This window comes from Salarias fasciatus, chromosome 7 (genome assembly GCF_902148845.1).
Source record: "Salarias fasciatus chromosome 7, fSalaFa1.1, whole genome shotgun sequence".
Taxonomy (NCBI): Eukaryota; Metazoa; Chordata; class Actinopteri; order Blenniiformes; family Blenniidae; genus Salarias; species Salarias fasciatus.
This window is the reverse complement of record NC_043751.1, coordinates 32,546,954-32,573,778: the sequence shown is the minus strand read 5'-3', so window position 1 is coordinate 32,573,778 and position 26,825 is coordinate 32,546,954. Positions and strand designations below refer to the sequence as shown.

General features: G+C 45.9%; 1 protein-coding gene and 2 long non-coding RNA genes across 3 annotated transcripts; 1 reads left to right on the top strand and 2 right to left on the bottom strand.

The window, feature by feature from the left end:
• Window positions 1-2,879: 2,879 nt before the first annotated feature.
• Window positions 2,880-5,012, bottom strand: LOC115392392 (co-chaperone protein p23-1-like; the record flags this gene model as incomplete). Its single annotated transcript, XM_030096983.1, is given in 2 exon segments — window positions 2,880-3,134; window positions 4,962-5,012. Coding segments are annotated over 2 exon segments (306 nt in total), but the record flags the coding sequence as incomplete, so codon positions are not given.
• Window positions 5,013-7,008: 1,996 nt separating this feature from the next.
• Window positions 7,009-26,538, bottom strand: LOC115391887 (uncharacterized). The gene is made up of 3 exons (XR_003931794.1): window positions 26,527-26,538; window positions 7,515-7,518; window positions 7,009-7,154 (listed from the first exon to the last, which is right to left on the bottom strand). It is a non-coding gene; the product is annotated as an uncharacterized LOC115391887 (long non-coding RNA).
• On the top strand, window positions 23,632-24,754 carry LOC115391886 (uncharacterized). Its single transcript, XR_003931793.1, has 3 exons — window positions 23,632-23,831; window positions 24,050-24,175; window positions 24,647-24,754. It is a non-coding gene; the product is annotated as an uncharacterized LOC115391886 (long non-coding RNA).
• Window positions 26,539-26,825: the final 287 nt, after the last annotated feature.

Here is a 26,825-nt window from a genome sequence, read left to right as displayed (position 1 = left end):
TGTTGACCAGTCACTGTTTCATGCTTGAGTAAATGATTCTTGAGCGCAACTTGTGTCTTAAAGGAGCAAACACAGTCACTGTAGATGCAAGGCAAGGGACAAGTCCTGCTATAATGTCCGTGTTTCACCTTATAATGTCTAATTATACTGCGCTGGTTTGCTGTGGAAAATACGCAAAACTTACAGGTCCACTTCATATGATTCCATAGACAACAAAATTGTCTCCCTTCCTGTAAAAAAAAACAAAAAAACAAAACATTTAGTGTTAAGCACATATATGACGTGACTGCAAAATAGCATAATATATTGCCTTTAAACTGATAACATGTATGTATGTGTATACATGTATGGTGACTCTCATTGAGATACATCTCTCTCACGCACGCGCACACACACACACACACACACACACACACACACACACACACAAGACTGTGGGACAAACATCAGAATAATCCTGCCCACTGCTGCTGTGCATGCTGTGCAGGAGACAGTGATGAGGAGGGCTGTGATGTTTCTGCAGGATGTTTTGTGTTGCATATTTGTACCAGCGTGACGCGTCGCGCCAATTAATTCACACACCAGAGATAAAACTCGTGCTTCTAGCGCCGCGCCGTGTAATTTGACGCGCGGATACAGTCGCATCAAACACGTCCGGTGGATACACACCGCTAAACTAGCTGGTCCCCCACCGACAGCCCAGCCGCTCCCGGTGACGCCGCCTCGCCGGGCGTAGCCGGGTAAAGGGACACCTGTCGTGCCAAAACGTGATTCCCTGCCATAAAGTGATTTCCGGTCCGCGGACAGCTGAAAAGCGCAGCTTCTGTGGCTCTGCGGCAGTCTTAATCGGGCTCAAACAAGTTTGTTTCTGATCATCCAACGATGTTTATTTGTGTCTGCGTTTGATAGCCTCCTGTACGTCCAGTTGCCTTTTATCGCTGTTAAATACTGGTAAGCTGATTGGCGATTTTAAGCTGGCTTGTTGTTATGCTAATAAAGATATGTCACGGAGGCTACACGTTTTCTTTTTTTTGCACCAAAATCGCTAGATTGCTAAACAGAGTAATTTCATCCCAAGCAATGCGTTTTACGGTTTGAAAATTGAGAAAAGGGACATTACAATGTCAAAATCAGCTTATTTTGCTTGCCAAAAGCGGATTCATGCCTCCGGTATTGCATATGGATCGATATTTTGCCTCAAAATGATTTAATATAACACAGCAGAGTCAGATTTACAACATTTAAGCAAAACCAATACTTTACACCACTTAAAAAACGAGTAAAGGGACATTACAATGTCAAATTCAGCTTATTTTGCCTGCTAAAAGCTGATTCCGCGGACCGGAAATCACTTTCTGGCAGAAATCAAGTTTTGGCACAACACCTGCTCGCGGCGCATAAAACTACATTGGAGTCTACGTTTTCTTGCCTGCATCGACCGAATTCACTTACCAGCAAGCTAGCAAGATACAAATTATAGCAACATTATTAACGTTAGCAGTAAGTAATCACTTCTCTTGAACACATGCAGCAAAAAAAACCTTAAGAAGGACGACGAAGAAGGAAGATGAAGCCTTTGACAGGAAATATCAAATTAAGTTAGCTAACTATGCCAACAAGCTTGCACTGCACAAGACAGAAGCATTACGGCAGGACGCTTTATATTTAACCAAGTTTTTGTACACTGAAATGGTAAAAATAACATTATGAACTCACCTTTTAAAGCAACTGCAGCAAAATGTCGCTGCTCCAGCACATGGAGGTCCAAAGCGAGGAGAATGAATATCTTCCTGCAGGCACGGGTTGACAAAGGCGCTGTGCAGGGGCAGTGTTCTGCGCATGTGCAAAATCCATCACACTATCGCACAAGTTGGCCGCTCACACATTTCAAAGTTGACTGTACTATTTCATTAGTTGAAAGCATCAAAACTAAACATGTGTAGTTGTCTCAACTTTTTGGTAAAATTTAGTTGACCTGACGCACAAAAATAAGTTGAAGGAACTAAATGCTAAAATTTTTTTTTACAGTGTGCTGTCCGCCATTTCTGCAGCTGCACGCGACGTGTTCCTTCAGCCTGGGTTCAGTCACGCTCACATATTCAGAAAAGGTAAGTCACTGTTCTTTATGAATACTGCCCAGAGGTTTTTTTCTTGCTTTTAACTTGTGAAGTTATTAGAAGGCTAAACGTGAGCCCTCTAGCATAGCTAATTAGCTATGCTAAGTGGAGCTTCTCAGGACAACGAGCGAGACGCACTCTGCGATTTTAAACATGTTAATTCACAACTTGCCACAGTGAATGACATGAATCCAGTCTGCTCTGTGCAGACTGCACGGTGAAAACACAAGTTGAGTCGCAGCACACGACGTTTGTGAGTGCGGGGGGGGGGGGGGGGGGGGGGGGGGGGGGGGGGGGTAATCTATCAATCGTCCATCAGTACAGATTCCACACGTTTCTGACATTACAAGGCTAATTAAAAAACAAACATTTTTCAGTTTTAAAGGGGCTGTATCCTGCTTCTTCAGCTCGTCCAAACCCTATTATTGGCATTAACATGGTCATAGTTTATTTTTGGCGCTAAGGAAAAGTCATTTTGTGTGAAATAAAAGATTTTCTGGGGCTAATTCTGAAACCCGGAAGAGAAAACGCTCTGGTTCACTGAATCCCGCCTCTCCCCCTGTGGACTTTGACTGACAGCTACTTCAGCCAATCAGAGCTTCAAAACAAATACGCTAGCTAGCTTTAGCTCTTCAGCTCTAGCTTCTCCACACGCAAAAACATATTTTCCTGTGAGAAACTCACCAAGCGCAGACCCTCCAGACCCTTCAGACCCTCCAGACCCTCCAGACCCTTCAGACCCTCCAGACCCTCCAGACCCTTCAGACCCTCCAGACCCTCCAGACCCTTCAGACCCTCCAGACCCTTCAGACCCTTCAGACCCTCCAAACCCTTCAGACCCTTCAGACCCTCCAGACCCTTCAGACCCTCCAGACCCTCCAGACCCTTCAGACCCTCCAGACTCTTCAGACCCTCCAGACCCTCCAGACCCTTCAGACCCTCCAGACCCTTCAGACCCTTCAGACCCTCCAGACCCTACAGACCCTTCAGACCCTCCAGAATCTTCAGACCCTTCAGACCCTTCAGACCCTCCAGACTCTTCAGACCCTCCAGACTCTTCAGACCCTCCAGACCCTTCAGACCCTTCAGACCCTCCAGACCCTCCAGATCCTTCAGACCCTCCAGACCCTTCAGACCCTCCAGATCCTTCAGACCCTCCAGATCCTTCAGACCCTCCAGACCCTTCAGACCCTCCAGACCCTCCAGACCCTTCAGACCCTTCAGACTCTTCAGACCCTTCAGACCCTCCAGACTCTTCAGACCCTCCAGACCCTTCAGACTCTTCAGACCCTCCAGACCCTCCAGACTCTTCAGACTCTTCAGACCCTCCAGACCCTTCAGACCCTCCAGACCCTTCAGACTCTTCAGACCCTCCAGACCCTTCAGACTCTTCAGACCCTCCAGACCCTTCAGACTCTTCAGACCCTCCAGACCCTTCAGACTCTTCAGACCCTCCAGACCCTCCAGACCCTCCAGACTCTTCAGACCCTCCAGACTCTTCAGACCCTCCAGACTCTTCAGACCCTCCAGACCCTTCAGACTCTTCAGACCCTCCAGACTCTTCAGACCCTCCAGACCCTCCAGACCCTTCAGACCCTCCAGACTCTTCAGACCCTCCAGACCCTTCAGACTCTCCAGACCCTCCAGACTCTCCAGACCCTTCAGACTCTTCAGACCCTCCAGACCCTCCAGACCCTCCAGACTCTTCAGACCCTCCAGACCCTCCAGACCCTCCAGACTCTTCAGACCCTCCAGACCCTCCAGACCCTCCAGACTCTTCAGACCCTCCAGACCCTTCAGGCCCTCCAGACCCTCCAGACTCTTCAGACCCTCCAGACCCTTCAGACCCTCCAGACCCTTCAGACTCTTCAGACCCTCCAGACTCTTCAGACCCTCCAGACCCTTCAGACCCTCCAGACTCTTCAGACCCTCCAGACCCTTCAGACCCTTCAGACCCTCCAGACCCTCCAGATCCTTCAGACCCTCCAGACCCTTCAGACCCTCCAGATCCTTCAGACCCTCCAGATCCTTCAGACCCTCCAGACCCTTCAGACCCTCCAGACCCTCCAGACCCTTCAGACCCTCCAGACCCTCCAGACCCTTCAGACCCTTCAGACCCTTCAGACCCTCCAGACTCTTCAGACCCTCCAGACCCTCCAGACTCTTCAGACCCTTCAGACCCTCCAGACTCTTCAGACTCTTCAGACCCTCCAGACCCTTCAGGCCCTCCAGACCCTCCAGACTCTTCAGACCCTCCAGACCCTTCAGACCCTCCAGACCCTCCAGACCCTTCAGACTCTTCAGACCCTCCAGACCCTTCAGACTCTTCAGACCCTCCAGACCCTCCAGACCCTCCAGACTCTTCAGACCCTCCAGACTCTTCAGACCCTCCAGACCCTTCAGACTCTTCAGACCCTCCAGACTCTTCAGACCCTCCAGACCCTCCAGACCCTTCAGACCCTCCAGACTCTTCAGACCCTCCAGACCCTTCAGACCCTCCAGATCCTCCAGATCTTTCAGACCCTCCAGACCCTTCAGACTCTCCAGACCCTCCAGACTCTCCAGACCCTTCAGACTCTTCAGACCCTCCAGACCCTCCAGACTCTTCAGACCCTTCAGACCCTCCAGACTCTTCAGACCCTCCAGACCCTCCAGACTCTTCAGACCCTTCAGACCCTCCAGACCCTTCAGACCCTCCAGACCTTCCAGACCCTTCAGACTCTTCAGACCCTCCAGACCCTCCAGACCCTTCAGACCCTCCAGACTCTTCAGACCCTCCAGACCCTTCAGACCCTTCAGACCCTCCAGACCCTTCAGACCCTCCAGACCCTCCAGACTCTTCAGACCCTCCAGACCCTCCAGACCCTCCAGACTCTTCAGACCCTCCAGACCCTCCAGACCCTCCAGACTCTTCAGACCCTCCAGACCCTCCAGACTCTTCAGACCCTCCAGACCCTTCAGACCCTTCAGACCCTCCAGACTCTTCAGACCCTCCAGACCCTCCAGACCCTCCAGACCCTCCAGACTCTTCAGACCCTTCAGACCCTCCAGACCCTTCAGACCCTCCAGACCCTCCAGACTCTTCAGACCCTCCAGACCCTCCAGACTCTTCAGACCCTCCAGACCCTTCAGACCCTCCAGACCCTTCAGACCCTCCAGACTCTTCAGACCCTCCAGACCCTCCAGACCCTCCAGACTCTTCAGACCCTTCAGACCCTCCAGACCCTCCAGACCCTCCAGACTCTTCAGACCCTTCAGACCCTCCAGACCCTCCAGACTCTTCAGACCCTCCAGACCCTTCAGACCCTTCAGACCCTCCAGACTCTTCAGACCCTCCAGACCCTCCAGACTCTTCAGACCCTCCAGACCCTCCAGACCCTCCAGACTCTTCAGACCCTTCAGACCCTCCAGACCCTTCAGACCCTCCAGACTCTTCAGACCCTTCAGACCCTCCAGACCCTCCAGACCCTCCAGACTCTTCAGACCCTCCAGACCCTCCAGACTCTTCAGACCCTCCAGACCCTCCAGACCCTCCAGACTCTTCAGACCCTCCAGACCCTCCAGACTCTTCAGACCCTCCAGACCCTTCAGACCCTTCAGACCCTCCAGACTCTTCAGACCCTCCAGACCCTCCAGACCCTTCAGACTCTTCAGACCCTCCAGACCCTCCAGACTCTTCAGACTCTTCAGACTCTTGCTTGACTGTTGCTTTCAGACGATGGTTAAAGTTTATCCTCGAAATCAGAGTTACAAAAAGCAGCAATGCTGATTGCTGAGGGCCTGGGGGGGGGGGGGGGGGGGGGGCATCCTCACTGTGTGACGTGAACCTGGGAACCAGAGCGTTTTCTCGGTGGGAGGGGCTGCCTCTCAGCCTCTCTGAGCAGCAGGAACACCAGGAAAGCTTAAACACACAGGCACGAAGGAAAAAAACGCTTTGGGGAGTTTTAGGTGAGAACAGAACTGTAGAACAAGGTTAAAACATACAGAAAGTGAATTTTGCGTGATACAGCCCCTTTATGTGATGTTTTTTTATGGTGTTTACTTTTTTTCCCTTCAAGGTCCAAGTCTTCAATTTAGTTGAGGAATAAACAGCACAGTGCTGCTGCCCTCAGCCCACCTAAAATATTTTTCAGCTTTTAAATCCTTTAAACTGATGAATTTGACACAAAAACTATGCATTGATCGGCAAGTGTATGTGCACGCCTCTGGAACATCAAAACAGTTATGACTGTGGAGTGTGTTGTGACCATTGTCTCTGTACTAATATGAGATTTTCTGTTGTAGCTCATCGTATTTGCTCCACCTGGCTGCGTCCTGGATGAGATGGACAGGTAAGCTTTGCACTTCTGTCACGGGAAACCCAGAAGACCAGTTGACCACTACAGAACCAGCCGTGGTCATGATGGGAGCAGTTTAGCTCTCCTTTGCATTTACAGTGATTGTGTCTATTTTTTTAAGGGTCAAAAGTCTCTCCAAACCATGTGAGACAGTATGGATACAGCAGGAGCAAACCAGTGGACCTTGGAGTTAAATGTCTCTTTTGCGACTTTGAGGAACCTGCAGACAAATAAAAATTTTAACAGTGCTTTTTTTTTTGTTTTTCTTTTTATCGTTGAGGAGCCCACCGATATGGAGGACGATGTGACGAGGGGACTGAACGTGGGAATCCTCAGAATACCAGAAGGGGAGGATCTGACGGACCTGGCTGTGGTGCTGGAGGATCAGATCATCCTGCATGGCATCCAGGACTACTCACACTGCTCTGCTGTTTGGACTCAACATCCACTACTGATGGGCATCGGAAGTGACCACTGCTCAGCAAGAGTCCATGGACTGAGGACCAGAGTCCTCTGTGGGACTGTAGGAACCACACAGAGACCGTTACTGCAAAGTATGTCAGTGCCATGATGTTCCAGAACTGTCTCGAAGGTTTCTTTTAGTCTCTGTTGTACTGTTCTTGTGACACTATTCAGAAACCACTTTGTAAAAATTTTGCTAAATTAAGAGATTTCCACACAAGCCCAGTCTATAAAGGCCCTGGGCCGTCTGGGCCCAGCATTCTCCTCTAGTTTCATCTGGTTTTATCGGGTTTTAATTGTAGAAAGTCATTCTTGAAATAGGTCTTTCAGGATTGTAAATTTAACAGTTTTCCAGTGTTGTAACTTTGCAGTGCTCCTTAGTCAAAACATTTGGCAAGAATCCCATCTTTCAGTGACCAGTGTCACTGCTCAGTTTAACTGCAAACCTTTTTCATATGTGAGCACGGTGACAAAGAAATGGTTTTTCCTCAGATAGTTACCATGATGCAAAGCTTCAAAGATTGAGAACATTTTTGATGGGAATCTGTAATTTCATTGCTAAAAACCTTGTTAATAAATGCTGCAATGGTGAAAAGACGGAACTTGATTTTTTTTTTTTTTCTGCAAACGTATAGAGACAAGATTAAGTTAAACAAACGCGTAAGGAATTATCTGTATTCAGAACTTTAAAACTATTAGAATTGAGTCCTGTTGAAGCTGACTCCAATATAATATAATGTTCAGCTGACAAAAAAATTAAAGTTGGGTTAATTCAACATTGTAGGTAAACTGAACAGTAAATTAAATTATTTCAGATTTGTAATTTCATTTGAAAGGGATTACATGATAGTCTTGACTAAACTATAGAATTCTATTGGAACTGATTTTTACTCAAGTTATGAAAACTTAAAAATTTGAGTATAACTGAATTGGAATCAATTTCATTCAAATTGAAAACACCATTTATTTTGAATAGTTCTGAAGTTACTTAAAATTATTTTCTTAAATTAAAGCAACTCAAAATTCTAAGGCAGCCTGGACACTCACTTTTCTAAGTTGAAACAAAGTGTTATTTTTTACGGTGCACCGGGTCCAGATCAGATAAGCTATGAGCTGTTGCAGCATCTGGATGAACCTGTGCTTCAGGAGATCCTTGTGCGATGACGTTATATCTGGGAGGCCGGCGCGTTGCCAAAGGAATGGAAGCAAGTTCTTCAGCTGTTGTAGCTTGTCAGGAAGAGCTGTGTCCTGCGGCCCTGATGACCTTCAGCTCCTTCAACATGTCGGATCTCCAGGAGCATCTGCATAACTGTTCTGTGAAATCCTAAAGCAATGAAACAAATGACAATTGTAATTAATCAGAGCACAACCTACCAGCTCAGCACTTGCCCCCATTAGTTTTATTTGTTCCACTTTACTGCAGTAGAGCTCACTGGAGGGGTGTACCCTGGTCCAATTTAGAAGGCGTAGAATTTTGGTGTGGATCTGTCTCACCGGGCGGTTCCACGGGCCATCCAAACTCCACCTTCCATTGACCTGCATTCATTTTTAGACCAGGATTACACCTCATTTTCATACTTACATTTGTTTATCTATAAAAATTGTAATACATAAAATGTTTGTATACATATTTGCTTTCACCATGTTAAGTTTCATTATGGTGGGAGTAAAGGAAAAAATGACCCTGTTAGGGTGCCTGGCCTCAACACAGGCAATTTCTGATTTTTGCCAATAATTCTATTCCTGTCTGGGATTTTTTGGGCAGCCCTTCTAGGATGTCTTAGGGCACATGTGTCGAACTCAAGGCCCACACTTTACATGTGGCCCGCGGACACCTAATTCAACGACTGTTAATATATTGACAGCCATGGATTAATTCTTTCTAATGCTGATGTAACCCGCTAGTCAGGTACAAGCGAGACCAGCGGGCTAGTGGGCCAATGTTCCGGGTTCCAAGGAGGCAGGAGATACGGGACGATCCATGAAATATCAATTAGTAGTTGGAGTCGGAGATGAAGTTTTTACACAACAAACTGTATTCAAAAACCATCACATAATAACATTAAAGGAAACTTATCAGCCGGAAACTCCAATGAAGACAAAACCATTTCAACCAATAATCACCACAAAGGTGGAAAAGCTGCACAAATGTGCTCAAGTTCAAAAGTTCAAATCCTGGTTCCTTGACAGGAAAAGAGATCCTGAGATCGAGTTCAGCGAAGTTCAATAAAGTTCAGTCAAGTTCCTTGGGGCGGTGTTGTCAGTTCTCTCATCCAGTTCAGGAGTTTTGGTTTTGTCGGTCAGCGGTGTTAGTCAAAGTCTGGTCTGTGTCGGGGTTTGAAAGTCACCGGTTCGAGGGTCCTACCGGCACGGCAGCGATAAAGGTGAGGAAATGGGTTGTTCCTCCACCGGGGGATCAGGATCAGGTTCTGGTTCTGGGACAGCTCGCCACCTCTTTGGTCAAGGAGGAATCCATGTTCAATCCAGGGGTTCAGCGTACCAGAGGTTATCAACCAAGGGAACAAAAGAAAACTCAGCCTGCATGACAATAAAAACCTTACTGTACACAGGATGTCACAGAGCATGTGGCCGTTTGTGTTATTCCAATTTCTGTCTGCTACTTAGTAAAGAACACAGTAACAATCATTTCTATTCACTCCTTTCAAGACTTACTTGTTTCTATGAACCAACACATCAACTCAAATAGAATATTTTTTTAACCTATGAATTGATGATGGGTTCAGTTTCTTTTAAACCGTGAGTTATGATTACAGATTTTTACCATGAAATCCATCGTTTGTATTTCAAATCATGAACTAGAATATTTTTCTATCACAACCTCTAACAAATTAACTTTTTATAGTTAATGCAACTTTTCTGCACACAAAAACATTATAAACCCATATTTTACAAACAAACTGGCAAAATCTCTTCACAAAACAATCAAACCAGTTAATTCAGATCAACACTCATGAAAACTGCACTGATGATTTAGCAAAACACAACTGAATGAAGCTACAGCTCACATCAGAGATCCCAAAATATAATCAAACCACAATAAAATGTCTTTTAAAATTAAATAAATCAATCTACCAACTGTATCCCAGCAGTAACTGTAGTTTCAGCAGATGAACCAAGACGACAGGAAAACACACACACACACACACACACAGCTGCAGCCCGCCATCAGCAGGGCGCAGCAGCTAGCTTGATCAGACACGTCGCTCATTAGCTGAGCTGAGAATATCACTCACCAAGAATTTCGGAGAGTTTTAGCATCACTTCCTGGATGCTTCCTCGCTTCCAAGCGCGTTCGTGGATGGCTCAAAGCTTTTCCAGCTCTTCATTCGTCCTTAAAGTGATGATTTCTCTCAGTCCGCCTCCTCCTGTGTGTCTCCTCTCTGCTCGTCCGGATCAACTGCGCTGCTACCAGACGGGGCGGGAACTAGCTTCCCTCCAACCAATAGGATTTCAGTATTTCTACATAGCAACCAATGAAATGAATGAAGTCTCACAGACATCGTAAACAACCAATTCGTTTCTTTTTTTCTTCACAATGTCGGAGAATAAATGAATAAAAAAATAAAAACCACAATATAAACGAAAATAAATTAAAGCACATTTATAAAATATACACACAGTATGAAGCTCAGTTCTACTGGGCAACACTGACCAACAGAGACCGTAAGCCTCTGAGAGATGACTTCTGTGACCTGATGAAACCAGACTTTTCACTCATGGTGACTGTGACAGCTCAGCATTGGTATGAAAATAATCACTTGTTAAAATGGCCAACAAAACAGCAAATTTTGCTCTGGCTCTCTTCACTGCTGGGCATGATGGGTAATGTGGAGCCATCTGAGAATAGCTGCACTGTCAAAGCGACCGCGGCCATGAAGCTGTGATATTCTGCTGTGATGGAGATCCTCTCTCACCGGTTATAGTGGATAGCATGAGGACGTTGTAAGTTTTTTTTCCCCAAATTACATCCTATAACCAGCAGGACCTGCTTCAGACACTTTCGGACGTTAATTCACCAAAGAGCCGAGGAGGGCTGACTGTCGCTGACTTTTTTTTTTTTTTTTTTTTTTGACGATCTTTGGACAGAATTACTCACTCCAGTCACAGAGTCTCCCTCAAGACAATAAGACGGTAAAACCACATTTAATAGCGTTGTGGAAGAGAATGTGATAAAGAGATTATGAGGGAAAGTTTGTTGAATCAGGTCACATGATCACAGCAGGTAAACAGCAGACCTGCAGCTCTCACACCTGAGACACATGCGCTCTCCTGTGGGACAGTTATGCACCAAACATCTCCTTCCACTGCTTTGCTGAAGATGTCCAGTTATATCTCCCTGTGAAGAACTCCTTTGCTACTACAACCCGTTCAGAGCAGAGGTGGGAGATTGGAGCCTGATCAAGTCATCTCCATGCCATGTTTTTGCTCTGACCGTGTATCACACCAGGTGAATCTAATCAGCCCTGCTCCTCAGCTTGTCTGTGGTACATGGTGAGGGCAAAAACATGGCATGGAGATGACGTGATCCGGCTCCAATCTCCCACCTCTGGTTCAGAGAGCGACAGTCAGCTGACCAACTGTGCTCAGTGTTGCCAAAGGCCAGGCAAAAGACCAGGGGAGACATAGCCTTCGCGGTCGCAGCCCCCAAACTCTGGAACACACTCCCCCCTCACATCAGAGCAGCCCAGACCCTGGAGGTCCTTAAATCCCTCCTCAAGACCCACCTCTTCTCATTTGCTTTTAAATAAGTGTCCAGCCACCAGCCCAACCCATAGATAAGCTGGGCTTTTTCATTATTATTATCATATTTAATTACCCTCTGTATATATATTTTATCAAGCTCTTTATGCACTGTTTTTATGTGAAGCACTTTGGTTTCAGCTGTTGCTGTCTGTAAATGTGCTATAGAAATATATTTGACTTGACTTGATGTTAGAATTTAATGTTATTTCGACGTTGTCATTATGTAATGTTGAGAGGATGTTGGAATTTGGTTATATACCCTACGGCTGAATGTCAGCATTCTACCTCAATTTAACAACGTTGACCAGACGTTGGATGTTGGTTACTGGCCAACACAACTTAAAACCAACTAAATGAGAACGTCGGGGTGACGTTAGAATTTAACATTGTTTGGATGTTGTCAGTATAACGTTTAGAAGAAGTTGGGCTTTGGTAGTAAACCCAACAACTGAACGTCAGTATTCTACGTCAATTTTAAGTTGGCCTTTGACGTTGACCAGACGTTGGATGTTGCCAACACAACTTGAAACCAACTAAAGGACAACGATGGGTTAACACTGGAACTTAACATTGTTTGGATGTTGTCAATATAACGTTTAGGAGACGTTGGGCTTTCGTTGTAAACCCAACAACTGAACGTCAGAATTCAACGTTAATTTGACGTTAGCCTTTGACGTAGACCAGAGGTTGGATGTTGGTTACTTGCCAACACAACTTAAAATCAACTAAAGGACAACGTTGGGTTGACGTTGGAATTAAAAAAATTTTGGATGGTTTCAATATAACATTTAAAAGACATTGGGCTTTGGTTGTAAACCCAACAACTGAACGTCAGTATTCTACGTCAATTTGACGTTCGCCTTTGACGTTGACCAGACGTTGGATGTTGGTTACTTGCCATCACAACTTAAAACCAACTAAAGTACAACGTTGGGCTGATGCTGGAATTTAACATTGTTTGGATGCTGTCAATATAATATTTAGACGACGTTGGGCTTTGGTAATATACCTGATGTCAACGTAACGTTAGCACTCAACGTTGAGCAGACGTTGGATGTTGGTTACTAGCCAACACAACTTAAAACCAACTAAAGTACAACGTCAGATTGATGTTAAAATTTCTACGTTTAACTGACGTCAGCTTTAGATGTTGTATCAACGTTGGCTTTTGGTTGTCCAACGTTGCAACACATAGCCTACCAAGAACCAACGTTAATACAACGTAGTGTGTCTGCTGGGTAGTCGGGAACATGGGGTCTGGGACCCAAGGGAGTCAGGGACTCGCCTAAGAAATAAGAGATACTGGTTGACGAACTGAGGAAGAGCTAAGAGGAAATAAGGACACAGGGACAGATCTTCATCTTTATTGTTTTTCACATCAGCTGTGGGGGGTCCTGTGCTCTGAAGTGAATTAAACCCTCGGGGCTCCGCCCATTGCACGGGGGTCTCCAGGCACAGTTCTGGGGGACATCGTGGTTGGTGATAGTGCAAAACAATAGAAACGGGCATAATTTGAATCGGCTACCAGAGGACACTGACTCTGAGTCTGTTGTAAAAGGGAGACCAGAGGGGTTGAGAGAAGGTTAGCAAGACTTCCCAGTTCTACGGGACTAAAAGTGGAAATACTCTCAACCCGGCGACTCGGGCCTGGGCCACCCCCAGGTAGAACCAGAGCCCTCTGCCTCCCCGGCGCGGTGGACAGCGGGACCCCATGTCCCCCACTGGAGACCACATCAGACAACACCAGCAGTGTGTGTGGAACCCTTTATCGGCGTGGTGTGTGTTTTCACTGAATCTGTGGCGGTAGGCCCAGGGGACACTGGGAGAGCAGATCCTCGTACCTTGACACTCACTCGGTTGCAGTACTCCGTTTGCCCTCTTGGTACCGAGTCTATCACCTCCCTAGACGAAGAGGACACTGGGAGAACCGACCCTCATACCTTGACGTTCACTCGGCCGCAGAAAGGCGTGTGACCTCTTGGCTTTTGAGTCTCTCACCTCCTCTGAATCAAAAACCACTGCTGGAAGCAGTTCAGTGTGTGTGTGGCAGTCCTTGCCTAAATATATTTTTGTGTGAAACTTAGGTTTAAAGGTTATTGACGGAGTGCAGACTAACTGAAAAACCTGGAGATATATGCGGCTCTAACACAGGGTGCTGAGGTAAAGAAGTTAATGATAAAGTGTAAAATTCTGGTTAAAACAACTACAATTGAATAAATTAAAACAGTGTTTTGAGTCAAGCTACTATTAAAACTAGATCAAAAGAACTCGTAAATTGTGTAACTTGGTAATTTACTTCACCTCGACAGGTGTAGAAGAGCGACAGAATGAAAGACAAAACTCTTAAGTGTCGGCAGGAGCAGCAGCCAGACAGCCTGGGAGGCCTGATGTTCAAAATTCATCTTAAACGAAACACCAGACTGACCAAGAAAGATCAGGGACCGGCGTTAGAACGATTGACTGGACAGAACAGCCTCAGACAGAGGAGAGCTGGGAACACCAGAGGGCCGCGTCCAGAACCGCTGAGGAGACAAAACCTGATGAACAGCAAAAAGGAAAAAGAGAGAAGGGACTTCTCTTTTCAGAGGACAGAGAGAGAGAGAGAGAGAGAGAGAGAGAGAGAGAGAGAGAGAGAGAGAGAGAAAGAGAGAGCAGACAGGACGGCTGGCAGTAAACACGCTCGAGCCGACCTTGAGAGAGCGAACACACACACACACACACACACACACACACACACACACACACACACACACACACACACACACACACACACACGCACACAGGTGGTGACCATCCAAGTGGGAACATTTAAACACTCACACTGACCCATACAGGAAGCTTGGACTAGGGCTGCACAATTAATCGAATTTTGATCATGATCACGATTTTGGCTGCTGCGATTAAATTTAGATGATCGTCGCGATTTTTAAATTGAAAAAACAGACTCTGCTGCGTGTCAAATCAAGCACTTTTTTAATCCAACAATCAGCCAACCACCAGGGGGCGACCTGAGCAGTGTAGCTCCTGCTGCCTTCAGGGACACTCCGTAAAAGTAGCTGCTGATGGACGCCACTGCGGTGTCTCAGTCAGCTGTTAGCTTAGCTGTTAGCCACCGATGAACTAGCTGGCTTTGAACGATTCCTTCATGCTCAAACATCAGTCGATGGAACGCATCTCAACTTCTGTACCGGTGGAAAGAAGATGTAAACGCTGAGCGTCTGGGACGGAACGGGAAAAGCTGTTACTGACGGACAGTTCAGGATGTGAGCGGCGTAGCGGCGGCTTGGAGAGAACGAGGGAATCATTGTTCTGGTCGGTTTCATTTCTGGGTTTAGCGTGGCTGTTTACTGTTCTCTTGTTGTTTTATCTTCATCTAGTTGTTCAGTGATCATCGTGTTGCTCTCAGGGGTTAGAATGCAGCAGGTGACGGTCGCTCAGCTGTGAGGCGTTCAGGTTCCAAAGTCATAATCCGGCTCTTTTCAGAACAGACGTCTGGTCAAACGTTTGTAAAAACTCACAGTCGGCGCGTCTATATGTTCGTTCACAACATTGACATGGTTCTAAATAGTTGTTTAGATTCTAATTAAAACATCTTCAGTTATGTGCGCATGCACACCAGACTTCACTGAAGTGCTGAAGACGCACATCTTCAATTTGACACTTGTTTGTTTAAAAAAAAAAGTGCAATAAAAAGGTATGTTTTACATAACATAATGAATAATCGTGATGAATTACCGTGATGAATAATCATGATTACAATATTGACAAAAATAATCGTGATTATCATTTTGGCCATAATCGTGCAGCCCTAGCTTGGACTGGATCTCACCTCGAGAAGATCCAGTAATTTTAATTTTCACGTTGGCAGTGAAGTTTAACTTTATAGTTTTCAGATTTGAGACCAGTGATCCCAGTCTTTAAAATGACTCGCTTAAACCTTTCAATAGGTTAATATTTAGTAAAGAGACTCTAAAACCAGACATCAGGCCTTGAGTGACAATAATTAAGAGTGAATGAATAAGAACACAGAACTGTCCTGGGAGCAGACCGGGCCACGACTGTTTAAAAGCCAAAGATGAAATATTTCTATAATTAACAACAGGTAACATAAAAACAACATTTCTAACCAGACCTCACAGAGTTGGTGGCCACATAGAAGTCATTTTAGAGAATTTGAAAACAGAAATAATCTAACTAAGTATAATGAAAATAAATAAATAAATAAATAAATAAATAAAGAGAAATGAAAAACTGCAAAAGTCATCGCAATATGCAAATCTAGAAACAGACACCAGGTCAGTCATTAAGGTCTGTCTCTTTCCAAAACCGTAGAAAAAGTTTTTACACCGATCAGATAAATCTGCTGCCAAACTCAAACTGCAGTGAAAATCAAAACAGACTCAGATCAGAGATCCACTGGATCACTGGAGTGAAAAGATCAAACCAAACTTTACTTAAGGACAACTTTTCCTACAATACAGGCCGCGACAAAACTGACCCCTGACCCCCCACCGACACAAGGGGGGTATCAACCTCAGGAACCTCCACAACAACCAGCCCCCAAACCGTCCCATGATGCTCTGGGGGGCCGAGGTCCTACCAGGGGGGGGAGTAGCTGACTGTGTCCAAACCAAAATAATCCCTGCTGTAGAACTGAACATGAACACACAGCACAACACACCAGCCACACACACCCTCAACACACACCTCACTACACACACCTCACTGCACACACCTCACTGCACACACCTCACTACACACACCTCACTACACACACCTCACTACACACCTCACTACACACACCCTCACTACACACACCTCACTACACACACCTCACTACACACACCTCACTACACACACCTCACTACACACACCTCACTACACACACCCTCAACACACACACCGGCTGGAATATTTTCCAGGAAAAACCTGAGCTGTGGCCACTTTCTGAAGGAATGAAAACTCAAAGTGAGGTTCTGAACTGGAGCAGACGTTTCTCCTCCGACTGGCCGGTGGATCTGCTGGTGAAGGTCGCGACAGCGACCATGAAGGACAAATAATCTGTTGAAGAAAAACACACTGACAGTATTTTCCCTGATGGTAGAATCAGGCGGCGTCTCTGAGACAAAACATCCCATCAGCTGATACAAACAGCAGCTCAGCTCACACAGGCAGAGGTCAGAGGTCAGAGGTCAGAGACATGGTGGGACAGGCTGAGACGTCCCGGTGAGACTCCTCTCCACGAGGCTTAGAAGCAATGGGAGCCGTGGATCAGAAGCCTCGGGACGTACGTGTCCCCCGTCCACACCCCACACTGGACCTACAGCTCCTGAACCCTGACCCACGACCCCACGGCCTCTGGGGAGCAAAAGAAGATGTGATCACCCAGGAAGGCACAGCGGGGTCAACAGTGGAGAACATCTGCGTTGGACCAGAAGGCGTGGCCGCTGCAGTGGATCTACAGGACACACTGACGCCACTATACACACTCAGTCAAGACTCAGCGCCACACACCACCCTGGCTGTGGCGGCAGGACCAGCCAAGAACCTGGAGCCCCGTGATGAAGCAAGGCCTGGACAAATCAAACATCTGGAGCCCCGCTGCTAACCCACTGCTGCAGTACTGCTAACCCACTACTGCAGTACTGCTAACCCACTGCTGCAGTACTGCTAACCCACTACTGCAGTACTGCTAACCCACTACTGCAGTACTGCTAACCCACTGCTGCAGTACTGCTAACCCACTACTGCAGTACTGCTAACCCACTACTGCAGTACTGCTAACCCACTACTGCAGTACTGCTAACCCACTACTGCAGTACTGCTAACCCACTACTGCAGTACTGCTAACCCACTGCTGCAGTACTGCTAACCCACTGCTGCAGTACTGCTAACCCACTACTGCAGTACTGCTAACCCACTACTGCAGTACTGCTAACCCACTGCTGCAGTACTGCTAACCCACTGCTGCAGTACTGCTAACCCACTGCTGCAGTACTGCTAACCCACTACTGCAGTACTGCTAACCCACTACTGCAGTACTGCTAACCCACTACTGCAGTACTGCTAACCCACTGCTGCAGTACTGCTAACCCACTACTGCAGTACTGCTAACCCACTGCTGCAGTACTGTTAACCCACTACTGCAGTACTGCTAACCCACTACTGCAGTACTGTGAAGAAAATAACATCTAGCGCGCTGTTCACAGGTCACATGCAGCACAAACACTAGAAAAAACCACATGACAAAGAACACACGGCCGAGAAAACACAGACTCTCCAATCGCAGAAAAACTGCTGGAGCAGGGACCCTGCAGGAGTGAACAGGGACCCTGCAGGAGTGAACAGGGACCCTGCAGGAGTGAACAGGGACCCTGCAGGAGTGAACAGGGACCCTGCAGGTGTGAACAGGGACCCTGCAGGTGTGAACAGGGACCCTGCAGGAGTGAACAGGTGCAGGAGTGAACAGGGACCCTGCAGGAGTGAACAGGGACCCTGCAGGAGTGAACAGGGACCCTGCAGGAGTGAACAGGGACCCTGCAGGTGTGAACAGGGACCCTGCAGGAGTGAACAGGGACCCTGCAGGAGTGAACAGGGACCCTGCAGGTGTGAACAGGGACCCTGCAGGTGTGAACAGGGACCCTGCAGGAGTGAACAGGTGCAGGAGTGAACAGGGACCCTGCAGGAGTGAACAGGGACCCTGCAGGAGTGAACAGGGACCCTGCAGGAGTGAACAGGGACCCTGCAGGTGTGAACAGGGACCCTGCAGGAGTGAACAGGGACCCTGCAGGAGTGAACAGGGACCCTGCAGGAGTGAACAGGGACCCTGCAGGAGTGAACAGGGACCCACAGACGTAGGACACTGAACCAGCATTGAACCGATACACATTAAAATGAAAAACAAGATCCCTATCTGTCAGCCGCAGTCCCCCCTCCCTGAAGCTAAACTAAATGGTGTAAGAACTAGGGCTGCACAATTAATCAAATTTTGATCATGATCACGATTTTGGCTGCTGCGATTAAATTTAGATGATCGTCGCGATTTTTAAATTGAAAAAACAGACTCTGCTGCATGTCAAATCAAGCACTTTTTTAATCCAACAATCAGCCAACCACCAGGGGGCGACCTGAGCCGTGTAGCTCCTGCTGCCTTCAGGGACACTCCGTAAAAGATGGACGCCACTGCGGTGTCTCAGTCAGCTGTTAGCTTAGCTGTTAGCCACCGATGAACTAGCTGGCTTTGAACGATTCCTTCATGCTCAAACATCAGTCGATGGAACGCGTCTCAACTTCTGTACCGGTGGAAAGAAGATGTAAACGCTGAGCGTCTGGGACGGAACGGGAAAGGTTGTTATTGACGGACAGTTCAGGATGTGAGCGGCGTAGCGGCGGCTTGGAGAGAACGAGGGAATCATTGTTCTGGTCGGTTTCATTTCTGGGTTTAGCGTGGCTGTTTACTGTTCTCTTGCTGTTTTATCTTCATCTTGTTGTTCAGTGATCGTCGTGTTGCTCTCAGGGGTTAGAATGCAGCAGGTGACGGTCGCTCAGCTGTGAGGCGTTCAGGTTCCAAAGTCATAATCCGGCTCTTTTCAGAACAGACGTCTGGTCAAACGTTTGTAAAAACTCACAGTCGGCGCGTCTATATGTTCGTTCACAACATTGACATGGTTCTAAATAGTTGTTTAGATTCTAATTAAAACATCTTCAGTTATGTGCGCATGCACACCAGACTTCACTGAAGTGCTGAAGACGCACAGCTTCAATTTGACACTTGTTTGTTGAAAAAAAAAGTGCAATAAAAAGGTATGTTTTACATAACGTAATGAATAATCGTGATGAATAATCGTGATTACAATATTGACAAAAATAATCGTGATTATCATTTTGGCCATAATCGTGCAGCCCTAGTAAGAATCACCATACAGGGGCTACTGAGAACAGGGGTCCTGACTGAATGACGATCAGAATATAACACACCACTGAACCTGGTTGAGAAACCGGGGAAGTCCGACTACCGGCTGGTACACGATCTAAGAAAAAAAAAAAAAACGCTAATCTGGAAACATCAAACTATGACACACCGAACCCCGACACCATGCTGGCAGGAAGAGAGCAAAGGAACACATTTTCTACAGTCATGGATCTCTCCAATGCATTCTTCTGCATCCCGATAACTGAGAACTCACAGAAGTACTTTGTGTTCTCTTATGAAGGAAAAATACACCTGCACCCGGCTGCCTCGGGACTGAATGACAGCCCCTCCCTCTTCAGTGCCGCGCTGAGAAATCCAATGAGAGAAGACAACTGACTGTCCCGCCTGACGCGACCTTCCTCCAATATGTCTACGACATACTGATCGCTCGCCCACCAGAGCAAACCACAGCCGAAGCGACAATGTATCCCCTCAAATGGTTGGCAGAGAAAAGATTTAAAGTTTCTAAACAGAAGCTGCAGCTCTGCCGACCCACAGTGACCTTCCTGGGCAGAGTGGTGAGCCACAAGGACATATCAGTCACAGGACAGCTCCGTCCGGACCGGGAGGACACTCCTGTCGGTCCTGCCCGCGGACTGGCTTCGGTTCTACTTCTGGGATCCGTAGTTCTTGTGCTGGACCGTCCAACGGACTGTCCTCAACATAGTCCTAGGCTTTACTTCTTATTGTCTCATGCTAGCTGTTGCCAAAGCTGTCCGTCCCTGGGAGAGGGATCCCTCCAGACTGTGGTTCTCCCCAAGATTTCTTCTTCTCCCACTGGGTTTCTGGAGTTTTTTCTTGCCGGATGTGAGGGTCTAAGGCGGTGGTTGCTTCGTTTTGTCTCGTTACTGTGAATTTGACATATTAACATTATGCTTATTCACTGTTTTTATTTTTACCAACCAATGTAACATGTTGAAGCCTCTGAGGCAGCTGCTGTTGTGATACTGGGCTGTACAAAAATACATTAATTGATTGATTGACAGGAGACACAAAGACACAATATTGTCACATCCGAAGCCGGCCACGGTGAAAGAACTAACGAGCTTTCTGGGCTTAACTAACTACAGCAAAAACTTTGTAAGCGAATATACAGAAACAATCCCCCCTCTGCGCCAAATGATTAAAACTGCAGGAAGCAGAAATGACTCCCACCCGCTGGAATGCACTGTGGAGGGAGAAAAGGCCTTCATCAAAATCAAACAAAAACTTCTCCAAGCCACTGAACTCGCAAACCCGGATCACAGCAAACCTTTCCACCTGGACGTGAACGAAAGCAGAGGACTCGTCAGCGCAGTCCTGTATCAGAAGCGAGCACGGGGGCGGAGAGTGTTCATGTTCCACAGAGCACAACCAGACGCCATCGAAGCAGGACAACCGAGCTGCGTACGGGGGCGACGCCATCGCAAACTCCATTCAGAGAACAACCCACATAACCACGGGACATGAAACTTACGCACACACGAACCATGCAGTAAGAAGCTTTATTACAAGCCAAAGACTTTCACTGTCACCAGCCGAGGAGGCTGCAGAGCGTTCTCATTCTCCATCAGACCGACACTCGCTCTGAGGCAGCCGACGGCACGGCCAGAAGGAACCACAAGACCGCCAACAAGTCACAGCAAGAATATCAACACACACGACTGACCACAGAAGAAGTGATCAGACCTGACCTGACGTTACTGGTGATGGACACAGTCGCTGCTCTCCGCTGAACAACCAACAAACACTCGTAGAAAAACCTGGATCCACCAGACGACTGGTGACCTTTACACTCTGCTCCCCACAGAGCAGACTGCTGGAGATTTATTTTATTCTGTCAGCATGAAGGACACAAGATTATAAGATGGAATTTAGAAAGCAGAAACTTCCCTGATCATTCACCAGCTTGCCTGGTTCTGCATTTAGACAACAGAGCAAAGAAAACTATTTTGGAAACTGAATCCGAGCTCACATTAAAACAGCAATACTAAATAAAACCTGAGATACAGACCTTTCTCCAGATTAATGTCTGAAGAGAAGTTGACCAAATATACTCTGGATACATTACAAGAAGTTATCAGAGGTAAACGGATCTCTCTTGGGACAGTAACTAAATAAATAAATAAACTTAAAGAACTTAAAAATTATCCAAAAGGCCTGGGGGAAAATAACAGCGAGAAATAAGATCCTCAAGTAATGATTAGAATGAAAGAAGCTACAAATCAAAATGTGGACATGTATAAAGAAAAGAGGATAAAATAAAGGTTGAGGTTTCAAAACATTTGTCAGGTAAGACCTAAAGCTGCACAATGACTGTTAAACAAAAATATGGAAAAGACAAACTATACGATCAAAATATAGAATAACAGTACCAAAAACAAGATAAACTGACATTATATGGAAAGAGATTAATGCAGCATTTCAGAATTATTATAAACCTCTATTAAACTGAGCCACAACAACAAAATGAAGAGAATAATAAAAGATTCTTCAACTGATTAATCTTAGCATCAGTCGGAAAACAAGAGGAAAAATATGACAGAACACAAGAAAAGATTTTGTCGCTACTCTGAATAAATTTAAAATAACAAGAAACCAGGAAGTGCCAGTTCACCAGCATTAGAATATTTTAAAGAAGACTTTCCTCAAACACTTCCGAATTCCTTTAACTGGACACAAAAAAGCGGCAACATGACCCCTTGACCCCGGGGTCAGTCCCTCCTTCGTGGAGTCAGGAGGAGCTTGTAGTAATTGTTGCTTAATTTGATATTATTTTGAATATTTTTGGGGAATTTTAGAACATTTCAATTCATTTGGGTTTTGTTGTAGAGATTTAGACAAACTTAAAGAGATGGTTTATTTGCTCACTGAACTGATAAATGAAAAACGATAGAGTGAATATACTACACTAATTTGGGATAAAATAATAATAATGATGTAAAAAAAACATCAATAAAAAAAATACAGCGAATAAAAATTGATTGATGAATTATTCTTCTTTTTTCTGTTCCTTTTCATTTCTTTCTTTTAAAAAAGAATGAAACAAATAAAATCAATCAATCAATCAATCAAAGTAGTAATATGAATTAAAATATTTAGATTAAACTGCTAAATAAATGACAAGTAGCTAAATTACTAACAGCTGGAACACAAGTAGACCTGGATCACTAACAACAAGAAATAAAACAATGAAAACCTTCAAAGAGCTGCAGCACAACCAGGGAAAGAGCAGCACTCAGACTATGTTGCTGTGATTTCATAACCAGTATCAGCTTCATCATCTCCACATTCAGCCTAAACTGGAACAAGAACACAAAATCTACTGATACTTCACCAGTGGCGGACCGAGCATTTCACACTAATGCTACGTTCACACCGAAAGCGTCGCGGGCGTCGTGAGCGTCGCTTTTCTATGCAAAGTCGATGGTGGACGAGCGTCGTGGAGCGGCGGGCGGCGGGGCGGCGCATCAGGAGCGTCATGAGCGTCGCTTTTCCAGCGTTTCGAGCGTCGACGCCCACGACGCTCGTCTCCGGCGTCAGGAGCGTCGTGAGCGTCGCTTTTTGAGAGTTGGGAAAACTGAACTTTCGACGCGCTGCCGCTGAGCGTCAACCAATCAGAGACGATCCCTCCGCTGCTACGTCACTACGTTTCACGTCGTTTACGTCAGGACCAGGAGTCCGGAAAAGAAAGACAACGATGGAGGACAAGTTGATTGTGGCTGTGTGCGCTCGTCCGGAGCTGTACGACACGTCGTCTTTCCACTACAGAGACAAGAATAGAAAGGATCTTGCTTGGGGGAAGATCAGCGAGGAGATCGGGGTCCCAAGTAAGTTATCTAAACTTTTCATCGCGCTGTATTGTGTGCTACATTCAGTCAGAACATTGTACAGCCGCTGCTATCTTTCCCGCTAAAACCAATGTTTATCCAGAGGAACTGTGCAAAAATCGGTGGAAGAGCCTGAGAGACAAGTACACCAAGGAGTTCAGGAAGGAGCAAGAGAGGAGGAAGAAGAGTGGTTCAGAGGCAGGGTCAGCCAAGGGGTGGAAATACCGAGCTGTTTTATCCTTCCTCGACCCCCACATCGCCCCACGGGAGACGTCAGGCAACATGCTGTTGCCAAGGGTCGAGGAAGAGGAGGAAGCAGGGTATGACCACCCAGAAGAGCCACAGGAAGAAGCAGGAGCAGGGATGTCAGGTGCTTTATGTCTGATTTTGTTGAAAAAAACACTCACACAAACATTTTATGATAGCTAAACAAAATACATTGATTTCTGTCTGATCGGTGTGCTGCCTTGATATTTAGTAGCAGGAGTACAAGCAGTGGAAATAATATAAATAATATTTATTTTTTTGGAAAAATAGAACCAAAAACAGAAACGGTGCATTTATTTAATCATTTATTTTTTCATACAGAACTTGCTGACATAGGACCTGGGACAGAACCATCCTCTTCTAACCCAGAGTCACCTGTGCCTGCTGCTGCTGCTTCTTCTGCCTCTTCTGCGCAGGCTGGCCCTTCATCTGCTCCTACACCTTCAGGTGTGCAGGAATTTTGCTAAGGTTGAGAATGTAGGAATATTTTAAAAGCTTTGAAAAAGATCCACACAATCAAGTAGATTCCAAAAAATACTATAGATGTATATTTTTGGAGAGCTACGTGCTTGTGTCAAGAAAATATTTCTTTTGAAACTTTTATCATACTTTTGGGTCCAATAGTCATTCATTTGTGTGTGTCTTTGAATGATGAACTGTGAATCTAGGAATTTTACTGAATTTGTTCAGATGTGAAATAATCATGGTCAGTTTAAATAACAATTGTACTATGAATGCTCATTTACTTTGACATAATTTAACATAAAAGTTGTTTAGATATTGTTAAATTACACATATTCTTCTTTTAACACAGAATGTAGTTGTTGCTTATGTTATTTTCTTTGTAATAATTGGTTGAATTGTGGGTGAAACATATTTCAGCTGTCAGGATTCTCATTGTCCTGTGTTTCTTTAAAGGGCCACCTCGTAAGAGGCAAAGAAGAAGGCTCCAGGACCGCTCAGAGCCATCAGCGTTTGAGCGGGAGTTGCTGGCAGAACTGAGGAAACCTTACTCAGAAGATGAGCACTTCCTCCTCTCTCTGCTTCCTCTCCTGCAAAAAGTGCCGCCTCAATCAAAAGATTTTGTCAAATTTCAAATACACAAAGTATTATATGAAAGCAGCACTTTTATGCTAAATTTGGAACAATTGGAGCCAACTCAGTAATTTGACCTGAATGAGGTGACACTTTCTGCAGGAGAGGAACCAGACTCCGGTGTGTCCCTCCTCTTCCACCGCACCTCCTCCAATCAAGATCCTTTCTATTCTTGTCTCTATATTTTATGTATATAGTTTTATGTTTTGTTAAATAAAAAAAAATTATGCTCTCTGCAACTCCTGTTTTTGACTGTGACTTTAAGCACACCTTTATCATTTTATAATCCTGATTGATTGAAAATGTTGATTTCCCCAATTGTAGATATTTAGTTTCATATAATCTTAGAAGGAAAAAAACAGTTTTCTGTTGGAAATTTGTTTTATTTATTTCACCTTGTGTTGTTTAGACTGGTCTGAACGTGCATGTTGTGATGAAACAGAAGTCTGGGGAAGGAGTAGAGTCTGGCAGCCATTACCTGCAAACAGGATGGAAAAAAAGCTCCAAAGAGTATTGAATATAGAAACATGTACACAAGAAAAACATTAATATACACATTTTATTTGTACATTGTTAAATGTAGCTGCTTAAATGTTATAATAGAAGGAGTGCTCTTTAGGTATTTGTGGGTGGCTCTTAAAAGAGCCGTTGTGGGTCAGTGCTGTGAGGACATGACTATTCTGCTGGCTGCCACGGTACTGCTCCCTCCTCACAGAAGTGGGCCATGAACACATCTCGAGTGTTGAGTGCGTCTCGGGTCGCATTGTTGGCCCCCGTCCGCCGCACACCTGGAAGTGGCTCCTCTTGCTCCACCGCTCCTCTGCATGCAGGCGCTCGCCCGTCTGCAGACATCCTCATGAAGTTGTGGAGAACACACGTCGCCTTCACACATTTCTCAACAACTTCAGGGTGGATTTCCAGCAGAGTGCGGAACATTCTCCACTGGGACGACCAAATCCCGAACGCATCCTCCACCACCAGCCGGGCCCGGGAGAGGCGGTAGTTAAAGATGCGCTGCTCCAGGGTTAGGCCACCACGTCCAGGAAAGGGGCGCATCAGGTAGGGGCGAAGAGGAAACGCCTCGTCTGCCACAAATACATGAGGCTGGGATCCTCGGTGGTCAGCTCCGGGTAAGTGCTGGTTTGGAGGCAGATCCAGTGTACCTGCACGCAGAGCCTGGCCAAAGGCGGAGTTGGCAAAGATCCCTCCATCGCTGGTTCTGCCATAACCTCCAACATCTATCACCCTGAACCTGTATCTCGCATCTACAACTGCAAGCAGGACCAGGGAATGGTGCAACTTGTAGTTGAAATACAGGGAGCCAGAGTTGGGGGGTGCCTTCATTTGAATGTGCTTCCCATCCACAGCACCACAGCACAGAGGAAAGTTCCACCGCTCCTCAAACTCCTCCGCAATGGACCTCCACTCCTCTGCTCCAGGAACAGGCATAAACTCCTCCACCAGGCTCTCCCAGATGACTGTCACCACCTGTGGGATTATCTGGGAGACAGTTGAAATGCCCACCCTGAAGCTGCTGGCGATGGTCCTGTAGGAGTCCCCAGTGGCCAGAAACCTGCAAGCAATAATAAATTGCATATTTTTGACCACATAATCATATTACTTTACTCATAAAATGGAAAATATTTTTTTCTTGTCTATGGAATAAAATAAAACCTATTGCAAATGACATTTAACTAGCAGACATTGTGTTTTTTTACTGTAAATTTAGTAACATGCATAGCACGTGGGGAGCATAAAACATAAATAACTCCATCTGTAGATATTGTCACAAATAATTTAGTCCATACTGCGTGTCTGTCACCTGTCACTAGGTGTCATAGTTGTCACATTAGCTCTCTGTAATGACGCCTGTTCAGAACACGTTTAGTGCTGCTAATAAGTTTAGCATACATTACAGCGGGCTACATATGAACAAATCTACACCAGCTTAGCATATTTGCACTTTATATAAATAACGTTAAGTAAAAGAAAACGTAGGGAT